Raw genomic sequence first — 18,558 nt, 5'->3', positions numbered from 1 at the left:
GGCCCTCAGCGCACGTGGCTGCTGTCCTACAAACGGTGAACTCACCTGTGATGATATGTGCATTTCCATTTGGTCAGCCGCTTTCATATGAGTCTCAGAAGGAACCTGAATCACGGCAGGCTTGGGTACTTTAGGAACAACGTGGGGTTCTGAGGCGGGGCGCTGGGGCTGCTCGGACACCTTTGTGGCGGAAACGTGCTCCTTGTAGCCATACTCTAAGGTGGTCTGCTGAGAGTACGCTTCCTCCACATGCCCATGCTCTTTGGGTTCTCGCACGCGGGCCTGGTCCACAGCAGCTACAACTGTTGCCACAGCTTCTGCCTTTTTCCCAACGCCCATCTGGAGACAAGGTTTCCCAAGTTAATAGACAGTAAGGTCAAAGTCATACTTGGGCATCTCCTCCTAGGGACATCTTCCTGGATAGCTCCTCCAGTTACTCAAACAGACGAAGGTGAGAAGTGCAAGGAGGGTAGAGTATTTGTGTTATAGAATGATGTTAATTGCTCAGAATCCTAAACTGGCTCTTCTAAGAATTTGTATTTTCTTATTATCCGGTTGAGATATATTACCCCTGGACTGCTTTATACTGGACAGTGGATCACACAGACTCAAGACAGGACAACCCAATATGTGCATAAAATCCTAAGGACATTTTGAACATTTCAAGCAATTTACCTAGGCTAAGCAGACAGTCAATTAGCCACCGGGATATAAGAACCGGGGGCTGGTTGCCTCTAGTGATTATTTTTATTATTCTGTCAATCATTTAGTCTGGTGTCGACATGGCAACCGCAGAGATAAAAGGATACTCAAATACTGTCATCATCACATCCAGAGAAATCAATTGCTGCAGAGTGACATGGTTGCATGCAAATGGGAGATAAAACGAAAGCTCCCGATCAGAGAACGAACACCCAAATTTACTTATGCCTCACCGGGGATGAGCTTTATTCAATCTATTAGAAAAATAGATCTCTTAAAGCACATGAAGGAAAACACTGTGATTGAAATGAAAGCGTTATCATGTTTGGATTCAGGAGAACAACCTTTCACACTGAAGTTCAATTTGCTTTCATCTTTGCTGGGAGTTAAAGCAAAGAGAGAGACAAATATTATTTTCTCCTCCCTATGAATCTGATTAATAGGAATGAGACCACAATTTGCAGAGGCGTTCTTGTAAAACGAGTGAAGCAGCCTACAAGGCATGCATGGTTTAGTTCTGTGGGCCACCAGAAACACTGTGAAAGGCCACATGACCATGGCTGTGGCCTTTCAATACACTAATCTCCAGTCTTTACTTATGCTATGCCAATGATTTAATATGCATCTGAAATGTGCTTCAAGTACAGAACCTAGATACCTTTGAAAGTGGCCTCTAACCCATATTTAAGACATGATTGTAGCCTTTTAAAGATAGGATTGATCCTTTAACGATTGTGGGCTTTGTTTAGATTTTCTTCTCAGAAGTATAAAAATCTAATCTGCCACGAAAGACTGCAAATATCATCTTCCCTTCACATTGCATTTTGGAAAGAGCTACTATGTCTGTATGAAGCTCTTCAACTATTTTTTATTTGTTGGTTTATTTTATAAAAGCAGTTGACTCTATAGATGTTTCTATGTGTTCATCTTCAATGGAGACCACAAATATGAACATATTTCTCTGTCTGGAGAAACTGAATTTTCGGTGTGCTTCATTGGCACCTTTTGAGAAAACTGTGATGTAAGAAAATCAGAGGAAGTTTTAGTTTTATTCTAATGATTAAAAAACTGACTCAACATTTCAGTTGACCAAAAATCATACAACCAAGATAATAAATATTGCTCCTACTTTTACAAGTATGACTTAAAATCTAACTATGGCAGTATATTTTAAATTGTGGAAGAATGTATCTTTTTTCTTGAATTTTATATCTATCTATCTATATTTATATCCACATACATATGCTTTTTGGTGGACAACTGCAAGTGAATACTAAATGCTGGTAGCTATTCTTCTCCCTTAGCAGACTTAAGTTTCCTTTTTATTCTTGGGTCCCAGATAAGCATGAACAGAAATTGGATTAGGAGACCCCAATTTACACCAGCTAACTGCTGAGAATTAATTTAAGTGTTATGTAATGTGGTCTTTTATTACTAGAAATGCTAACTATCCTCTGGAGGACTCAGACCAAGGCTTATCATCTCTCACGTTTTGTTGACAGGTAAAGCAATTTAGCGGACCACTGGGAGCACACAGGCTCAAGGCAGTGAGGAGTTACATGAGCTGATGATAGGAAGAAAAAACATGTTTCACCTCCACAACACCAGCTTTCACCTCCTCTTGCAAATTTATTTGCTTGTGCCGAATGGCCAGTCTTTCTGTAGTCTTTGGCAGTGTGGCTAGCTCTGCAGGCTCAGCAAAGGTTCCTATTAACTTAGGAACATTTTCTCAGCCTTCATTCTTAGCTAGCATTCCACAACAAAACCAAGACAGATGCATTTATGTGAACAGGGACAGAAATGAGAAAACAATTAACCATAATTCTTCAAATATGCCTCGTGGGAAAGCTTGTTGAGTACATGACTTCTAGGAGGCAGATGTGTTAGACTTAGATAAAAGTTTGAATCTTATCTTAAATCTAGTCCTGGAAAAAAACTGATGGAAATTCTTGTGATAGGAATCGACAAAGTTCCCCAGGGAAACACAAGCAGCAAACAAATGGCGCCCCCAAAACTGAAAACTAGGCCAGTTTGCAACAGCAAAACCCAGGTAAACTGTGGATTTGGAAGGTGTTATAATTATGAGAGGTAATTCATGAGATTTGCATAGCTGTGAATAGACACAGCTGCCTCTTCACAGCTTATGTGTAAAGTTCTTGTTAGACATATCTTTCCCTATAGTTCTCAATACTGCATCTTGCCCAGCTTCAGTGGAAGCTGCTAAAATAGGCTCTATAATTTCTCCAGTTTCTTGCCTCTGTTATATACAGGAAGGAAAAAAAAAAGGTAAAGTTTCACATGAAGAAAACTATAGGTAACTGAAATAAAGCCTTAAATTGTAGCATAATGCATTCAATTCATGGCTCCTCAAAACACACACACACACACACTCTCTCTCTCTCTCCTCCCACTGGGAAGATTCATCACTACACATATGCAACAATTTTTTTTTTTGTTTTTGTTCACGGAGGCTCTTAAAATTAGCCCAAATGCAATTTCAGTTATTAACATGTGGATGATAATATGTGTTAATAATAAAAGTTGAAAACAATGATAACAACAAACTGGAAAGGAAATATGTTATAATGTTAAGGACAGTAAATAATTTTGCCTTTTAGTTTTCTTATTAATAGTGTCTCCTACACAAGAAGGTTGATGTTTGAATTAATGTGTTATAATGGGAGTTTTCACATGAGATTTGGTATTAATAGATTATCATGGATTCCACACTGGAATAACACAGTCACCTTTCCATGGGTAACTTGGATGTGTTCTTGTCTAGTGGCCTTGGCTTCTCTAGATCTCAGAACTGTTTCTTGTTCTTTGGCTTTAGCAGTAGCAACTGCTATCGTAGACAAGGCAGTTTTTTCAGCTTCCTTTCTCATCTGATCGTTATGGTAAAAGCAAAGTTTAAGTTGTATGGGCTTCAGACACAGAGTATGACCCCCACTCCACACAAACACGCACTCCATTCCCCTGCTGGTGGGATGCAAAACTAAAATCACCCAGTGTTAAATAGCCACTAAGCAGTGCTTGCATAGGATGGCTGAGAACGGCGGAAGGTAGCAATGTTAGCTGCAGTCAGTCTGTAAATGCTTTCCCGTGTTGCTTCTAAAAACGAAACTAAAATGCTAATGCTCAAACAAAAAATAGGGATGAACGAAATGAATCAAAAATGTTAGGGTGGGTGAATGCCAAGCGTGAAGGAAAGATTAACGGTACACATATTTATTATTTTAGTTATAAACTTACAAAACAGATTAAAATAATTTCATAGCACGTAAGAGTCAATGGCTTACAGGAGATTAGCTTAAAGATAAACTTTTCACATCTCAAATATCAGCATTCACCTTTTCCTGAGTAATTTGCATTTGATCTCTTTTGGTAGTGATGGCTTCTGTACTTCTTGATACTAAATCTTGCTCTTTAATCTTGGGTGTGGCAACTATGACTTTGGGTACCACTGTTTTCCTAGTTTCCTTCATTATCTGGTTATATGATTTCAAAAGAAAGGTAAGAAAATGTCAATAAGATTCATGAGCCTCTAATAAAAGAAACAAAGTAACTGAGGAAAGAGGCGGAGCTTTCCTCATTATTCACAGATGCTTCATTAAACATCACTGGATTGTCTTTATCATCCACGGTATTTCACCAGCAAAAATACCAAGAAGATATGACAAAAAAGAAAAATGGAATAAGAAAAAAAAAAACAAAAAACAAAAAACCTGAGCCATGTTTCTTCTCTCTGCCACACTATTCACACTGAAATATGTGCAGAGTTCGAATAGACGCTTGAAAGGTGCATACCTTTGTTTTGCATAAGGAGTCTACCGCCATAGGAAGACAGTAAAATGAATTCTAATGTATTAGTAGCAATCCAAAGAAAAGCTGAGAGTTAGGTATGAGGGTGACAGTGAGAGCCAAATGGGTGGTAAGGGGCTGTGCGATCATGAAGAGAAGTGATGATTAAGAGCCATGATGACAATGTGGATGGTTTGAGAGTGATTCTCACGCCAGCAGAAGTCTTCACCTGTTCCTGAGAGAGGAGCATTTGATCCTGTTGTATGGCAATTTCTTCTTGAACGCCCACGGCTCTCTCTAGTTTTGTGGACTTGCCAGTGGCAACTACCACCATGGATGCAGCAACTTTCTCAGTTTCCTGTCTTATCTGATTTTGCGGAGTAAAATGAAGATTTAAATTTTGAAGGAAACAGAGGGAATGGTAAGATGGCCAGGCAACGTTATGAATACTGAAGGCTTACTGATGAAGTAGAAAATGTCACACCCCCATTTCAGAGTCTAAACATGTGCAAAGAGCCTGCCATTGTTTGTTTCATTTTGTTTTTTGAGGATTAAACTTTGCTGCCAAGCTGTTCCTAAATAAACTGTGCCAGGACTGAAAAGGTGACATCTTTGCGCTATAGTTGATGACTAGGAATGGCTGAAAAACAAGGCTGGCTAAACTCATCAGTCTGCTACAATGGGGCAGGGACTCCTATGTTTCAAATCTTGCCTAGCCTGACTCCAGGGCAGCAGGAAGTGGCGATGGAAACCCAGGTAGCTGACTCTGGTTAGCCTCTTACCAGGACAATGTCATCAAATGGACTCTAAAGGAAGCAGCTCTTAGATCAGCCAAGAGCTTTGAGGAGAGCAGGAGTCAAAGAAAAGCTCCTGTTCCTTAAAGCTTGGTGACAAAGGGAAGAAAAGCAGCCTTAGGTGACGTCCAAGTTGTCTTCCCATATCTGACGTGTGTACTCCAGTGTTTATCACCCAGGGATTGTGAGTGTGGTCTTCTCTAATGTCCAGCTGCGGCTTGTTAGAGTGTCAGCGGATGCAAGCAGGCATGTTCCTCACGGCTGCCTGTAGGCTGAAGGCCCCAATCCGAGTGACCCAGGGCTCAGGTTACTCGTTGCTAAAGTAATGCGCTCGTGGCTAGTGGGCAGAAAGTAGGCGTACCTCCCATTTATGTGTGACCTAGAAAGTTCAAGGATTTACCCCGGAAACTGTTCAAGTAGAGTTTACATAAGCTGCTCATGTGGGCACAGAACAGTGCACAGAAAGTTTCAACAGTAGACACAGGCAAACAGTAAGAAGAAAAAAAAAGGTGGGTGGGGGAGATGAAAGCAATTCTGGTCTCAAGTTCTGGGTATAAGGTACTTTTAGCTGCTAGGAAATGAGCCATTTGTAAAAATCAGCCAGACTTACCGTTTCTTGAGTTATTTGCTTTTGCTCTTGTTTTGTAGTAATTTCTCCAGTAATTCTAGTTTCTTGCTCTTTGGCTTTAGTTGCGGAGATCACTACCTTTGGTACAAAGGCTTTTTCGGTTTCTTTTCTTATCTGCAATCAAAGATTAAAAAAAAAACCTTATTGTCCCCCAGTCCCCAGTGGGGCTGCCACAGTCTTAAATGCAACAAAGTAGGGATTTGAAAGAGGGAAATTCCCTTTCTGGGGCTATTGTTAACTCCTCGACATCTCATTAATATGAACACAGTTGTTCTCTCTCTGCACTGTATCCCAGTCTCTTTGAGGAAATGGCATGCTGGGATTCAGGACTGCTTGTGTTATAGACAGTTGCGGTCTACCGTAGCAGGATTTGTGCCTTCTCTAGATGGTGATATGGTAATTTAATTAGGTGCTAATTTTCTCAGCTGAAAGTAATCTTATAGCCCAGAACATTACTATGGAAGTCCCAAGAAGTAATTTCTCCTGGCTCCTTTTAAATGTGTGAATCCAAACATAATTTGCAGTCTGCCTTTCTACTCTATTTTTTGTAATATTTGTTCTAAATGTGGTAATAGTTTTGAATATCAAGGCTTGTCTAAAATCGAGACACAGTGAGAAGGCAGTTCTGGCATCTATCTTAGGCAAACTCTTGCTCAAAGCCTGCGCCATGGAAGGATGTTTTGCTTCCATTTGTTGTCTAAGGAGTGAGTCCTTCCCACCCTCACAAATCTTGCCACTGAAACTCAGGACCATGGTGAAAAGGTTCTTGAAAGTGAGCCCTCTCATCTGTCCTATGGACAACTGACTCTACTGGCCAACATCACCATCAACAGGCCTTCTCCCACCTGTCCTCATCCAGTTTCTGACCATTGCACCTGCTATATGCTCATGCTGTACATCCCATATGAAACCCATGTGCTAACGTCCAAGGGGTAAGAAAGCAGGAGCAAGCTTTTAAAGTGACATATTCAGTTCCCCCTTGCTCCTAGCATGGCACCTAGTTCATCTCTTTGGTTTAAACTGCCTGTCCCCTATGCACTGCCATAGTTAACCTATAATCAGTGTAGGCAATTACAAATTAAAAAGCGAGAGGAGAGAGATCCTCATTTGTTTCCTGTATGGATACTCAGTGACTCTAAGGTGCGCTGGTATTAAGTGCTCAGGACATGCAGGACAGGAGGATGCTATTTGCGGCAAACTATAGCACCACAACATTATAGAAATTAGCTTGCTTCACACTAAAAACTGGTATGTTTTAGCACACCGGTGCATTGCAAATCAAAAATCACGCTCACCTGCTCATGAGTTATGTGCACCTGCTCTTGTTTTGTTGCGATCACTTCTCTGGTTCTTGATTTTAATTCCTGCTCCTTGGCTTTATCAGCAGCAACTACAACCTTGGTTACTGCGGTCTTCTCCGCCTCCTTTCTCACCTGATGTTCATGAAACACAAGAAAGGAAACATTTCAGCACACACCTCTCAGAGACTGAGGCGTAACCACCAACCCAGAGGGCAGAGGAGAGCTAGAGAGCTTTTAGACTGTAACAGGGTCTACTCAAACAGGAGGTGGCATGTGACCTTGTATTTATATTCCTTTCCAGCCGTGAATCAAATGTCACATTTGTTTTGAGGGAAGTAAAAGCCAAGGTCCTTCGGGGACCCTTCCAGAAATCTTAATGCCTGCCGGGAAATAATAGTTTTCTATGCCTAGCTATGGTAGGAACTGCACTGGGACTTCGACCGGCCCTTTGTTCTTCTTCTGCCAGACTCCCGCAGTCCCTGGATGCCTTGAAAACAGGGGTTAATTCTTGCTCGCCTCACACTGCCCAAGTATTTCTTCTGACCCGGTCTGCTCCTGTGATATTTACAGCTTAAACACTTTTGATATTTCTAGCCACCTTTTCCTCAGGAAGCTCTAAAAGCCCGGGGCACGCAGGGCGGCCCGCTGCCTTCAGCCCTGCTTGGGTCAGCAGGGGACTGGCTTGCCCCGGTACCCAGAGCAGACGAGCCGGGGTGCCGCGCGCCCCCTGGCGGCCCCGTGCGTACCTGTTCTTGAGCAGGTTGGGTGTGCACGGCAGTCGTGGTTGTTCTCTGAGCAGTCTGCTCTACAGCACTGATCGCTGGTTCTCTGACTCGGGCCATGTCAACAGCAGCCACCACAGTGGCCACAGCTGCGCTCTTGTCTGCCTCTTGTTTCACCTGTGTTAGTCATCAGCAAGCACAATGCTTTTAAAACGACACGCTGGCAGAAAATGTATGCACCCTCAACTACCAAGAGGAGCGAAACAGATTCGTATGTGATTACCCAGTACTGCCAGGAAGACAAGGCCTGCATCATTAAAATCCGTATTTTATGCAAGAGCCTCGTGCTTTAGCCTTTGACTCAAAGATGCGCTGACAAAGAACAACTAAACTTATCTTCATACCGATTATAGCTTTAGACTCCTCCGCATTTCCTCTCCAACCCGCACAGATTACCCCGGGGCTGGAATTGGGTGAACGGGGAAGGCAGAGCTGTGACTGTACCTCCTTAGCCGCGGTAGCGACGGCTCCTGCTGTGAAGGAGGAGCTGGTGGACACCGCAGCCCCCGCTGCTCCGCTGATGGTCACCTGCTCCTGGACGCCGTATCTCCCTTCCCACCGCTCTTCCCTTCTGATCTGGGTAGAGCTCATCATTGTCGACTCTCTCATCTCAGCCTCAGCTGAGGAGGCCACGTAACCCTCTTGCTTCCAAGGGGGAGGCACCTCGGGGCCTGTGGCCACAGTGGTTGTCTGAGTCTTGCGAACCAGCAAAGGCGACTTGACAGATCTGATGGGGGAAGTGGAGATCCTCCCCGCTGGAGACACGGACCTGGAAACCAAAGGGCAGAGGTCAGAACATCAGCACAAGGCACTCTGGAGGCCATGATGGGATTTAGGCGATGGGATGGAAACATGGCGGTGCTTAAGTGAGGGTGTTAAAAGTGTGAGCTTCCACAGCTATCTCGAGGGTACAGAATGCAGCTGAAAGCAATTTGTTTTAAATCTCATTAAGCCCCATGCTTATCTGCTGTAACCCTGGAAGGGAATGAGACTTAATTCTAAGTAAGGTAAAGATCTCTGTGTCCCATCTCACCTTCTGGCATTGGGGGTGAGGCGGAGGGAGAAAACACACAGTAAAAGGAGCTTCCTTAAACTACTTGCTGAGAAAGCAGTGTGTTCCTAGCTTCTGTTGGGGGAGAACATTGAACGGGTGTTGTGTGGGTTTGGCAACAATGCCTGTGCCACTCACATTTCCTCTCTCTTGGCCCTTCCCCACCCCTCGTTCCTTTCTCCCCTTATCTCTCCACAGTCTCAACCAAGTCAATATGTTGTGAATTTCCAGGCCAGGTGGAAACTTTTCTACTGAGCTTCCCACAGTCCTCTTGGGAACTGTGTTATGCACTGTGGGACTTTTGTTCTAGCCAAAAGTGTTTGTGGGTAACTTTTTAATTCCTCTGAGTTTATTTCTGCCCTGGCCTTCATCTAAATACAATAAGAACTTCATTTACATAATTTTAGAATTACCTTGTGAATTAGCTACTTTGAAGCCTTTTTATTAAATTGACAAAGTATTTTCTTCCAAAATAGTTTTCACTCTGCTTTTTTTGTGTGTATATCCAAAGTACAAATAGCATGCATCAAAAAGCATGGGCATTAAATCCTAACAATGATAGCACAAAAAGCCAGCTGTTGCCACTAGCAATTATTCTAGGTACAGATCAACTGTTTGAACATAGTTTTCAAAAATTTCATTTACTTTATTTTCTCTATTTTACCTCTTGGTGGCAGTATTGCTTTAAAAATTCGTCACACAGGGCCATGTTTATAACTATATCCTGGAACTTACATAGGATATTGAGTTTACATCAATCATAAATTAAAACAATTCTCCCAATTACGCTGGAGATCCAGTAATATTTTCTCTAAAATAGGGAATAACTTTGCAGAATATTGCATCAACGTGTTTCATGAAGAAACGTTTAATCATTTTCTTGTTAAAAGGCTGTCTGTGTGAGAAAAAAGCAATTTACATTTTAGAAAAGAAATCGTAATCAAGCTGAATAAATATGTCTAATAGATATGCATGGCCTGTGGAAAGAAACGGCGCTGGAGATACAGCGGAGGCCAGGCTAGAACGTGTCTTCCACGCCAACTGCAGGGAAGCAGACACAGGAGCGTCTTAGTTTTCACTTGCTTAGTTCTTGCTGTTCCTAGCAAAGTGGGTTTAATTCAAAAAGAGATCAAGACATGATTAGCATGATGTGAGTGATTAACAGCAGGCTTCAGGTAAGCCCACGGCTGTGAAAATCAATGTAATTTGAGCCATTACCGGAAAGTGCTTATTTCTGCACTTACAATAATAATAATAAAAAAATAATCACTTGGTCACAGCGAGCCACAGTGCACCTCGTCCAGTGAAATATGCTTGCTTTATCTACAACAAAAATCAAAACTAAGCCTCCGGACGTTTTTGGAAGGAGTCTATCTGGGATAACCATTATTTTCTTCTCAAGCTGGCATTTATATTTTGTAATTATTTTAAAGCAAAATTTGCAGACTAAATAACTAGATTCCCATTAATAAACCCTCAGAAGACTAAGAGGCCTACTGTGCTCCTGAGGGTCAGGAGATGTCTGTGATGCTAAAGGACCCTCAGGCTTGAGTTTAAAATAGAGTAAGGCTGTTATCCCTCAGAGGTTACATTTGGTCTGTGTTGTGAGGGATTTCACAGCATGCAAACTGGTAGACAGCCTGAGATTAAATATATTAAAAAATAAAGATAGATTTTTTTTTTTAAAACTGAGCCTTTGTTAAGATTTCATGTTAGTTCTGGCCGAATATCTTCAAGTTTTTTAAGTGGCCAAAATAAAAATTAGAAGACACTTAGAATGTTATAATATATTATTTGAACATTGACATCATTCCCCCATTTTTTTTATTTGTTCTGCATGATTCTCTTTTCTTTTAGAAAGTGATTGCTGGAACTCTTAAGTACATCTGGTAGTTTGCATTCTCCCTGTTTATATTCTTTGTTGTATGTCCCTCTTAGCCTCTCCTCCAGGACTGCCTGTGTGTAGAGGACTTACAAGGTCTTGTTCAGCAAAACCCTGTAGAGTTGTTCCTGTTGCTGACTGTTTCTAGCCTGGCATTGTTCACATTGTAATTAGCTGGTGTCCTTTATGAACTGGTGGCAACAATGAAGCATCTTCAGAAAGCAGCTTGCCCCCCCCCCCAAATGTACCATTTAGTCTAACAATGAGCTTGCTTTTTTTGCTATAGAGATGTTTTCCTGTCTATTTTGGATCTGCAAACCTATTTTTAAAAGCTCTCTTCCATAAACATTCCTTCTATCCTTTTAATTACTAGTGTATGCTTCTTTATTTGTATGCACGTTTGTATGTGCGGTGCACATGTCTCTGTGTGTGTGTGTGTGTGTGTGTGTGTGTGCATGCAGGTTATGCCTGTGGTGTGGGGGTGGAGGGCATGAGTACACCATAGTGCCATAGGTTGGGAGGCAACTTCTGGTAGCCAGTTCTTGCTGCTTACCGGCGCAGTCCCAAGGATTAAACTCATGTGACCAGGGTTGGTGGCGAGTGACTTTGCCCACCAAAACATCTGAACACTTTAATCAAGAATGGGCTTACTTTGTAAATCCTATGAGGTTGAGGCTTGGGTTTGCCTCCTTCCTGACAGCCAGCTATTTCTGCCAGTCTTATTTGTCAAATAAAATATCCTTCCCCTTGATTAAAAAAACAAATTTCCTGCATACTTAAATCTGTCTGTGCTCTCTGTTTGTGTCCTGAATGTGTTGTTCTAGTCACTCTTCTTTTTCACAGTCGGGCATACCTTCCCGGCAAGCTATACCCTAGGCCCATCATAGAATTGTGACCACAGTAACTTTACAGTGAATTTAGAGCTTTTTTTAAGGCCAACCATCTCATTATTTCACTTTCGTTTTCTTAGCAGGAGGACTTGATCTGTATGATTTTTTTTTTTACTTCATTTGAATTGATTAAATCATACTTTTTTGTGCGTGCTCAAATTTTGTAGTTTTTAGCTCATCATATTAAAAGCCTCATTATAGACTAAGTCCCAAAGTCTCGGTTGCTGTGGGTAATTTGTATTTGATTGTATAATTTCTGAATTTCTGAGCACTGGTAATACTGGCTCACCTCATAAAATACTTATATTTTAAGTAAGAGTAGAAATCCACTTTACTTTTTAGATGAAATAAACATATGAAAAATATTTAGAAGGTTTTGCCTATTATTTGAGAGTATGAGCATTTGGATAATGATTTTCTATTTCCAAGGGACACCTTCAACTAATGAGCTCATTGATTCCTTCCAAAGAACTCCAAATCATTCTGGCTGCGATCCCCTTTTGTTTTATGGAGGACACAACAAAGACCTTGGGAAAGCCTCCTAACTTCCTTAGCTATAGTTTCTGGCCAGGAATATTGGGGACTGCATTTCTCCAGGCTGGGAATATTTAGTGAGATATCAATGAACAGCTTAGAACAGAGGTGGTGAGTCTTCTATCTTAGTTACTGTTACAGCTACTGTCCCAAACCAAACTGTGAGCAAGTAGTCTGGGTAACTTGACTTTGGAGAGATTTAACTTTTAATTCTTCAAAATTCTCATCTTCCCGTGTTAGGTTTGGCCCCAAACGTGTGTACTTGCTGAATGGAATTCAAAGAGGGTGCAAATAAGAATTCAGAATGACAATTTGCAAATGCCTTCAGTTTACCCAGGGAAGGTGATGACTGGAAAGATCACATTGAGGGATTTCTTGGTCTCAATCTCTCTCCTCCCCCCCCCCCCCAGGCTGCATTCTGATTGCTCAACACTTGATTTTTGAAACGTATAAGTAACGTAGTCTTCCGAGAGAAGGCTTACCTGACCGGAGATGGGGTAGGTGCCCGCACGTGTCTGACGGGGGAGGGGGAGTGTCTGATGGGAGACGGGGACTGCTGTCGGGCCAGCTGTGCTTTGGCAGCAATGGAAGGTGGTGTTGGAGACCGAGACTTCGGCTTAGGAGGTATCCGCGGGGGTTGTTTGTGCGGCAGCTGTCCGGTGGCACCGTCTATGACCATCTCAACTGTGGCGATTGATCTGGCGTCAAAGTGGGCTTCAATTTTCTGAGAAGATGAAAAGAGAAGCCACGTGGGTGGGCGGGGCCAGGGAATCAAGAACCGCTGAGGCTGGGAGCTGGTTTATGGGGAAATTACCTTTTCAATCCGGGTTTGTCTTGTTTCTGAAATCTGAGCAGTCGAAACGATTGTCTTAGTCTTTTTAGCAGGTACTACTTCTTCACCTGAAGAAACGGAAAGGTGAGTGTCGCAGGAGAGAAAACCGTGACTTTCTTTCTTCTTAAAGAGAATCCATTAGTTGTAACTAAAAGTCAGTACAACGTCCTTTGTGACAGCAGGGAAACTATAGCAAGATGTGGCTTCCGTGCGAATATAAGTTAGATTTAAAAATAGTGTTTATTGGAAAGGAATTTCCTCGGATTGTTTATTTCAAATTCCACCATTTTCCCATGTACATCCCTTGACCAATACATGTTCTGGTTATCATTTGGTAGACTGCAGTGAGCGTCAACATTGAAGTGTTGCTTAGAGCCCAGAGGCCTTTTGCTGGGGCTAGAATATTCAGCTTTGATCTTTGCTCCTGCTGGCACCCCCAGGGCTGCGATCTGGGGGAGGCAGAGGGACTCCTGGCCCACATCAGCAGCAACCCCCTCGTCAGGCTCCCTTCTCCTTCTCAGCCCCCAGCACATACCTTGAACCAGCAGTTCGGCAGTGGAAGTAGCTCTTCCAACGCTGTTGGTGGCATTTACGGAATAGGTCCCAGAATCTTCAGGGTATGCTTCCGCAATCAGTAAGCTGTAGAGGTCGCCTTCTTGAGAAATTTGGAAATCAAGGGAGCTCTGGATTTCAGCTCCGTCCCGGTAGAACTTCACCACAGGTGTAGGGATTCCTGTCACCCTCACTTGGAGTCTCACTTGGCTTCCTTGGCTCACAGTCATGCTCTGCAGCCGTTGAGCGAAGTTGGGTGGTGCTGTCTCCGCTGCGAGGGGCAGAGAAGAAAATCAGGCCCAGGGGGGCAGGGTGCTCCCAGAAAGGTGTTCTTAAGCAATCACAGCTCTGAGTCTCAAAGCAGAGGCTGACTCAGCCATCCAGCATCCTTGACTGTCCTTGAAGCCCAGCTCTCCAGCAGAGGATAGCTAGAATGCAGCAGGAGCGGAGGCACCCCTGCTCACGATTTAATCTCAATTGCTTTGCTTTCGTTAGCAGTTCTAGTCTCCACAAAATTTTCAATTGTTTTATTCATGTGTATGTGCATGTGAGTGAGCTTATGTGTATCATATGTGTGCAGGTATCCACAGAGGTCAGCATACCCTAGCGCTGGATGTACGCATAGTTATGAACCACCATAACCGGAAACCACACCCTGCTCCACTGTTAGAGGAACAAGTTTCTTTACTGCTCAGCCATCTCTCTAGCCCTGTTCTTTCTCCCTTTCTCTCTCTCTCTCTCTCTCTCTCTCTCTCTCTCTCTCTCTCTCTTTTGTTTCTTTTACCAAAATGTCAAGACGTTGCTGTACTATTCGAGACCTTTCTGGCACTTCCAAGCTCTGGATCTTGCCTTTTGCTAACATGCTAAGGTAGTTTGGCAAACTACTTACATTGCACAGAAGTAAGTTGCCCTGGTTTGTAAAATGAGTGCATTCATGACCTACTGAATCAAAAAGTTTAATTCAATTTTTAAAATTCCTCCAGTTAGATTGTTATTAAAATGACCAAAGTATTTACTTGCATTTAAAATGTGGCAGGCCTTCGTGTTAACCACGCTACAGAAAGAAAGAAGGCTTTTTACAATGAATCTTAGATTTTTTGTGTTTTTCATTTTGTTTTGTTTTAAATCTCCTATTCATTTCTCTCATCCCCCTCCCTCTTCCAATGGAACCCTCTTCTCAACTTTTATGTCTTCTATTGTGTGTGGCCCACTGAGATTAATTCAGGTTTCTGGCCCAAGCATGGGTGGGGAAATACACTGGGCAGGAATATCTTATCAGTAGCTACACTGCTGGGGAAGCTATACCCTTCTCTCCAGCTGCCATTAGCTGCCAGTGTTCCCTAAGGGAAGCGTGTGCCCATATGTGTGTTCCAGCCTTCATGGTAAAATGTCAGGGTAAACCAACAGGTTTCTGAGTTACTGTACTTCTTCCAGCTCTGAATTTTCTGAGTGTACATTACAAGCTCATCCCTAAGCAGTCTGGTGTGCTGTCTGCTCGGGTAACTTATGCCCATGGAGTTAAGACACCGAGAACAAACATGTGACATGATTGAGGTCATACAAGACATTGCTATGCAATAAACAGAGTGACCCTTGTTCTTTGTGTTTGCTCATCACATGGAGTGCTAAAGTATGGAGAAACCCCATGGAGGTGACTGGAAAGGACTTTACGGAAAGTGATGTTGTGTATCTGAGTAACAAGCATTTGGCCTTTTCTTACTACAATTACTCTGCAGTATTTTCAATGCCCAGCTTATAGACCACTTACATCAGAATTACAGCAATGCCCGCTGAGGTGGAAATTCCCAGTGATTTCTGGAATGTTCCCTGTTCCTTGATAACTCTGTGGCTCTAAACTTTCTACCTGCCGAGGAGCACGATTTTTGGTGTTTCTTCAAGATCCTCTGAGTGTGTGATGCTCCAGAGACCCTGCTTCTCAGATGCCTTGTGCTTCATCTTCAGAGAGGACTGAACTGCCTCAACCCACACAATCACATACATTCGTCCTACAAATTCTAACTGGACTCCTCCACTGTGTGGGAGGCACACGCCCTCTGGACTGATCCACAACAGCTTACCTGTCACGAGAAGCTCAGCAGTACTAGTCGCTTGTCCAGATCCGTTGGTGGCTCTCAGGGAGTATCGTCCACTGTTGGCTTTAGTCACGGCGGGGATCACCAATCTAGCGCGGCCATCGCTAAAGGAGATCTGCACGCCGGGCAGAGTGGAAGATGAAATCACCTGGCCATCCCGAAACCAGCTCACCTCAGGAACTGGGGAACCTGGAAGGCAAGCCCAATGGTCTTTACGTTAGAGTGGGCATTTAAAATGCCCACTGTTCAGTCCTCTGCTCTGCCTCATCATCAAACAAGGCCTTGCACCAGCCCGTCTAAGCCAGAGTGGGACTCTGTTTAGTGATAGTGACAGCATGACTGTCACATGATAGAAACATAAAACTGCAGGCCGTTGGGGAGGCCCAGCAGTTCACACAGAGCCCTGCCTCTTCGTTTTATGGATGTGGGGTTTGCACTGAAGTGTCATCATTTCTCCAAGCTCTCTCTGTCATCAGTGGTACAAAGAGGGGCAGAACCTTCATCTTCTACCCTCTAGTCAGGGCTCTATCTGACTTAATTTAGTAGACACCACTGACACAATGGGAGGGATTCCTAAGCATACAGGGCTGGAGAAACTTTAGAAGAGGATGCAACCATTGCCCGCTCTATAAACGTGAGGTCTAGAGGCAGCAAAGCCACCTTACAGCTCTGCCTCAGGAGGGCATGCTTGCTTCCCTCAGGGATTCAGTCCAGGATGTCTGTGCAAATGTCCCTGCAGCAAAAATGCCCTCACACGGGAGCCTCTCCACTCGCTGTTAAGAATGGTATCAGTGGCTTCGTGTTTTGTTAAAGTCTAGTGTGGTCCGAGTTCGGAAGGCTACTTCAGAGACCGTTTGCTTCACATCTGACATAAATGCTCGTGACCATTCTCCTAGAGTCAGGAGGTGACACCAACAGGAAGTTCACCACGCTGTCCTTACACCAGTCAGCCTCGCATTATGTGAGGGTGAAGAGTTTGTTAGACTAATTTGTGGGGGTCAAATGTCATCTATGACGTATGTCTAAGAACTTAAACAAAATTAGACAGAATGTGAAGCTCTGAGGATGCCAGCTCACTACCACACAAAGGAGCAAATTTCCACAGACATAAAGTGTGTTCTGCTTGGTTTAGAAGTTACAGAGGATCTGAAGAAAAAGTAAGTTAATTATTTGAGAGTCAGGGTTTATCATGAGAGAGGAAAACTGAATTGATTTCCGTCAATAGCAAATGATATTTTTGAAACGTGTCAGCCAGTAGGTAAGACTCTTACATAATACAGAAAAAGGAAGTAAAAAGCAAACTTTAGTTTATATCTTTATTACAAGCCATACATTTAGAAAAGAGAAAATGTGTTCACCACAGGGATACACTGACTTGTGAACAGTTAATCCACATAATCTTTCATGACCAGTTAAGGTACTACAGGAGGAGACAAAGTAAACCATTTTGAAGTCGTTTACAGCATAGTTTATAGACAGGCCTCACTTGTTTCGAATCATGCCTGGTCTAGAATCATACCTAAACCAGATAATGAAGAAAAAGAGACAAAAAAGAAATGCGCGGAATTCCTTTTAAATAAAATTCTAGAGAAAATGTTTGTAACCTTTGAATATAAAGACAGAAAGGAGAGAGGAGTTTATTATTATTATTATTATTATGTTTTGCCATTCATAACAAAAGGGAGTTGTTTAATTCGCTAGCATAATTTAATAAGATGAAAAACCCAATAAAATAATTATCATGAGTAGTCACTGTGTCTGCTCCCATGGAAAGTTGGATGAACTGGGCTTTTTTTGTTTGTTTGTCTTTTATATAAAACAACTAAAATTTAGGTGCACAGACTCCTGCCTATAAGCCCTGTCAATGATCCCCACAGCACGAGGCTTCTTGTCTGTCAGCCTGGCTCTGCCCCTGAGCCCAAATATAGAATGGCCAAATTTGGTTCTACTTAGTTGCTGGATTCTGACAGCAAATTTTAATCTAACGCTAATTATTTTTGCTTCGTGGAATTATAAATATGAATAAAACATTTTCAAAGTCATTATATTGCCAGCATCCTGTGAATGGGATGCCCTTAAAACGACCTTTCCATAGCGTTGTGCCAATTTTACATAGTAGAAAGCAGGATTCAAACTTGCTTTCCCCTACAAAAGAAAAAGTTGTTCCTGTACTGGAGGAGGCCTGTGGACCGGAGAAGAAAGCATGCGTAAGGCCTTACCACTAACGTGAGCCTCAAAGGTTGCGGCACTACCCTCCAGTGCCACAACGCTTTGTAAGGGCTGCGTGAACGTCGGGGCTCGAGTAGCCATCTTCTCAGGCACTCTGAAACGGAAAAGAAAAATCAGTGAGAATGTGGACGCTCAGGGTCCCTCCGCAGCTGAGTGGAGACAGAGACCTGTGCTTCTCCAGAGAGTTAGTCCAGTAGGCTTATGTGGCCCTAGAGCAATAGGAAGCCTTCTGTTGGGGCTTATGCAGTTGACCTTTGAGCTAACAGGAGGGGGATGGAGGGGGATGGAGGGGAAGGGTTGGTCAAGCAGATGCCCCCTAGTGGTCAAAGCGGGAACATTCAGTCATTCCAACAATGGAAAATCAGATTGGGGGAAGAATGGAAGGGAAAACCAAACTCCAGCATTTGGAGTGGTGAGGGGGTTTCAGAGACGAGATGTGACAAATGAACCTTTGCATCAGCACAGCGTGTAAGAGACAGTGCCATAA

General features: G+C 43.0%; 1 protein-coding gene across 5 annotated transcripts in view; it reads right to left on the bottom strand.

The window, feature by feature from the left end:
* Positions 1 to 18,152, bottom strand: part of Ttn (titin) — a 258,797-nt gene extending 240,645 nt beyond the window's left edge. For 3 of the 5 annotated variants that reach the window (XM_055600018.1, XM_055600019.1, XM_055600022.1), the window contains exons 1-13: positions 18,062 to 18,152; positions 15,828 to 16,031; positions 13,733 to 14,020; positions 13,180 to 13,265; positions 12,848 to 13,089; positions 8,453 to 8,777; positions 7,973 to 8,125; positions 7,221 to 7,358; positions 5,908 to 6,039; positions 4,733 to 4,870; positions 4,053 to 4,190; positions 3,450 to 3,587; positions 46 to 339 (exon numbers count right to left, since the gene is read on the bottom strand). In XM_055600018.1, coding sequence (XP_055455993.1) covers positions 46 to 339; positions 3,450 to 3,587; positions 4,053 to 4,190; positions 4,733 to 4,870; positions 5,908 to 6,039; positions 7,221 to 7,358; positions 7,973 to 8,125; positions 8,453 to 8,777; positions 12,848 to 13,089; positions 13,180 to 13,265; positions 13,733 to 14,020; positions 15,828 to 16,031; positions 18,062 to 18,152 — 2,367 coding nt within the window. The remainder of the gene's footprint in view (positions 1 to 45; positions 340 to 3,449; positions 3,588 to 4,052; positions 4,191 to 4,732; positions 4,871 to 5,907; positions 6,040 to 7,220; positions 7,359 to 7,972; positions 8,126 to 8,452; positions 8,778 to 12,847; positions 13,090 to 13,179; positions 13,266 to 13,732; positions 14,021 to 15,827; positions 16,032 to 18,061) is intronic. The other 2 variants (XM_055600020.1, XM_055600021.1) reach the window with 1 other exon arrangement.
* Positions 18,153 to 18,558: the final 406 nt, after the last annotated feature.

Source organism: Psammomys obesus, unplaced genomic scaffold, assembly GCF_907164565.1.
Source record: "Psammomys obesus unplaced genomic scaffold, mPsaObe1.curated_primary_1811, whole genome shotgun sequence".
In the NCBI taxonomy this organism is placed as follows: Eukaryota; Metazoa; Chordata; class Mammalia; order Rodentia; family Muridae; genus Psammomys; species Psammomys obesus.
The sequence above is the reverse complement of the archived record's forward strand: the minus strand, read 5'-3'. Positions and strand labels throughout refer to the sequence as shown.